We start from the raw sequence: 2,118 nt of genomic DNA, 5'->3' as shown, positions 1-2,118 counted from the left end.
CTCTTTCTACCAAGGATAACCCAAGAATAAATCCCAACTCTGGAAAGCATAGGATACTTTCAGAGGGAGATGAACTTTCTCTGCTTTGAGAAAATGAGTGTGCCAGATGACATATGTTCTTGTACTTGCACACGTATACACATTTATCACTGTGCAAATTCTTCCTCTACGTTACAAACGAGTTCTGCCCCAATTGATAGTCATTTAACAGAACAAAATAACCAAAATGGGCAAAAACCGGTAGCTCCTGATTTTGGCCATTCTCAATTTCTATATGCCTATAAGAAATGCAAATTTTGCATTAAGACATTTTTGCAGTCGGTGTGTAGGAGTGTGGGAGAAATAGGAAGCCGACAAGTAATCAGCATTGGCTTTGGCCCAGGGTACAAGAAAGGAATGTCGCTTTGGTGTGAGTCAGGAGGCAGTCCCCGAGCACGGCGCCCACCCAGGGACACATCATACCCCACAGGGTGTGCCTCAAGGCCAGAAGTATGCATCGAGACCAAGATGCAAATTAGACATGGAGGAACCTTAGAAAGCTTGGAGCCTCTCTTGTGTTTCATATCTTGGTTCAGAAATAAAATAATCTTTGGCCACATCTCCTCACTGGTTCTAACGGCTGTTATCCTTTTACCAACTCCGTGAGTTTGAGTAAAACTAAGGGCCCCAAAATTTGGATGTTCTCATGTAGATAAAGCAGCATTTTAAAAACTGGCATGTGTTTCACATTGAAAACCCCCAGCCTGTGAGGGGCTGGTGGAGAAGGCCACCATTTTAGCTTTCTCACATTCAGTCTAGTGTGTTACGGAGGTCCCAGGGTCACGTTTACAGGAGCCCCAGGTGGGGGTGAATAGAACAGGTGATCTTTATACTGAAATTCACTTTCGCTTTACACAGGAACCACCAGCCAGCCTTCAGAGAGGACATGCAACTCCGGCGGGGCAGGCTAGGCTGTGCTGCTGCTGGAGCAGGGGGTGCTCTGCGTGCTGCCGATGCTGTGGGCTGCGCTGCTGTTTTCCGAGGCGGGAGGGGAGGTGGGCACTTGTTGGATTCCGGCTGTCTCCCCTGCAGTTAAAAAAAAAAGGAGGGACACAAGAAAAGATCTGTTACACAGGTGCACTCCTGAAACACACTCCGCCCCTCGCCAGTCGACCTGATATTTTCCTCAACCACAGGCAGAAGCAATTGGGTCCTTATGCCATACGTTTTTTTCCGTTTGTTGTTCTTTGTGCATGGGGGTGAAGAAGAAGATGATTTTTCAACGGCTTGACAGGCAGTTATAGTAGCTAAGACCTCTGACAGTTGATGACAAATCCCCTAGATCTTTTTTTTTTAAGAGAAATTTTTGCTATAGGGTGTGTGCACTCACTGGAGAGTCAGCAAGAAATCACTGCAATCCCTTCTACTCCACCCCTCTCTCGGGATCTTTGGGACGCACACACATGTGCCCAGTGTGAGGTTTAAGCCAGCGGGTTCAGAACTCGAACCACGGTCAACTACATGGGAGTCCAGCGATGTAACCATTACACCATCTACTGGTCCCCAAGCCCCCTGGATTTTAAGCCTACAATCTTTGAAGAAATCACCAACCTCTGGTCTACAGGAGCCAACTGACCAGCACCTGTATTCAGGAACCACTGTCTACCTTCTCTGATAAAGATACTGTAGGAGTTAGTGGGTGAGTTCTTGAAACTGTAATAGGAGACCCTTGGTAATTTAGGGGCATTTTCCTGAATGCAGTTGTTAGAAACTGCAGTGGTGGCCCCGCCTGGTGATACAGCTGGTAGTGAACTGAACTTGGAGTGCTGGAGGCCACATGGCCTGAAAACACAACTGATGTGTGTGCGTGTCTAAGACCCTGACAGGGTGGAGGGCCAGGTGGCCTAAAAACACAATTGATGTGTGTGTGTGTCTAAGACCCTGACAGGGTGGAGGGCCAGGGGAAGGGAATTACACATGATGAGCTCATCAAGAGACCTCCCCCCCCACACACAAAACTCTCTCATGAGCACATGACCCTTATCATGAATGAACTTAAAAAAGAAAGAAGAAAGAAAGAAGGAAGGAAGGAAGGAAGGAAGGAAGGAAGGAAGGAAGGAAGGAAGGAAGGAAGGAAGA

The 2,118-nt window shown here is 47.4% G+C and overlaps 1 protein-coding gene across 1 annotated transcript in view; it reads right to left on the bottom strand.

Annotated features, from left to right (window-relative positions):
- Positions 1–6: 6 nt before the first annotated feature.
- Positions 7–2,118, bottom strand: part of TGFBR3 (transforming growth factor beta receptor 3) — a 206,811-nt gene continuing 204,699 nt past the window's right edge. The window contains exon 16 of the mRNA XM_006140157.1: positions 7–1,065. Within this exon, the coding sequence (XP_006140219.1) occupies positions 947–1,065 (119 nt within the window). The 3' untranslated portion in view covers positions 7–946. The remainder of the gene's footprint in view (positions 1,066–2,118) is intronic.

This window comes from Tupaia chinensis, unplaced genomic scaffold (assembly GCF_000334495.1).
Source record: "Tupaia chinensis unplaced genomic scaffold, TupChi_1.0 Scaffold000023_1, whole genome shotgun sequence".
Lineage (NCBI taxonomy): Eukaryota > Metazoa > Chordata > Mammalia > Scandentia > Tupaiidae > Tupaia > Tupaia belangeri.
This window is presented reverse-complemented; position numbering and strand designations above follow the sequence as displayed.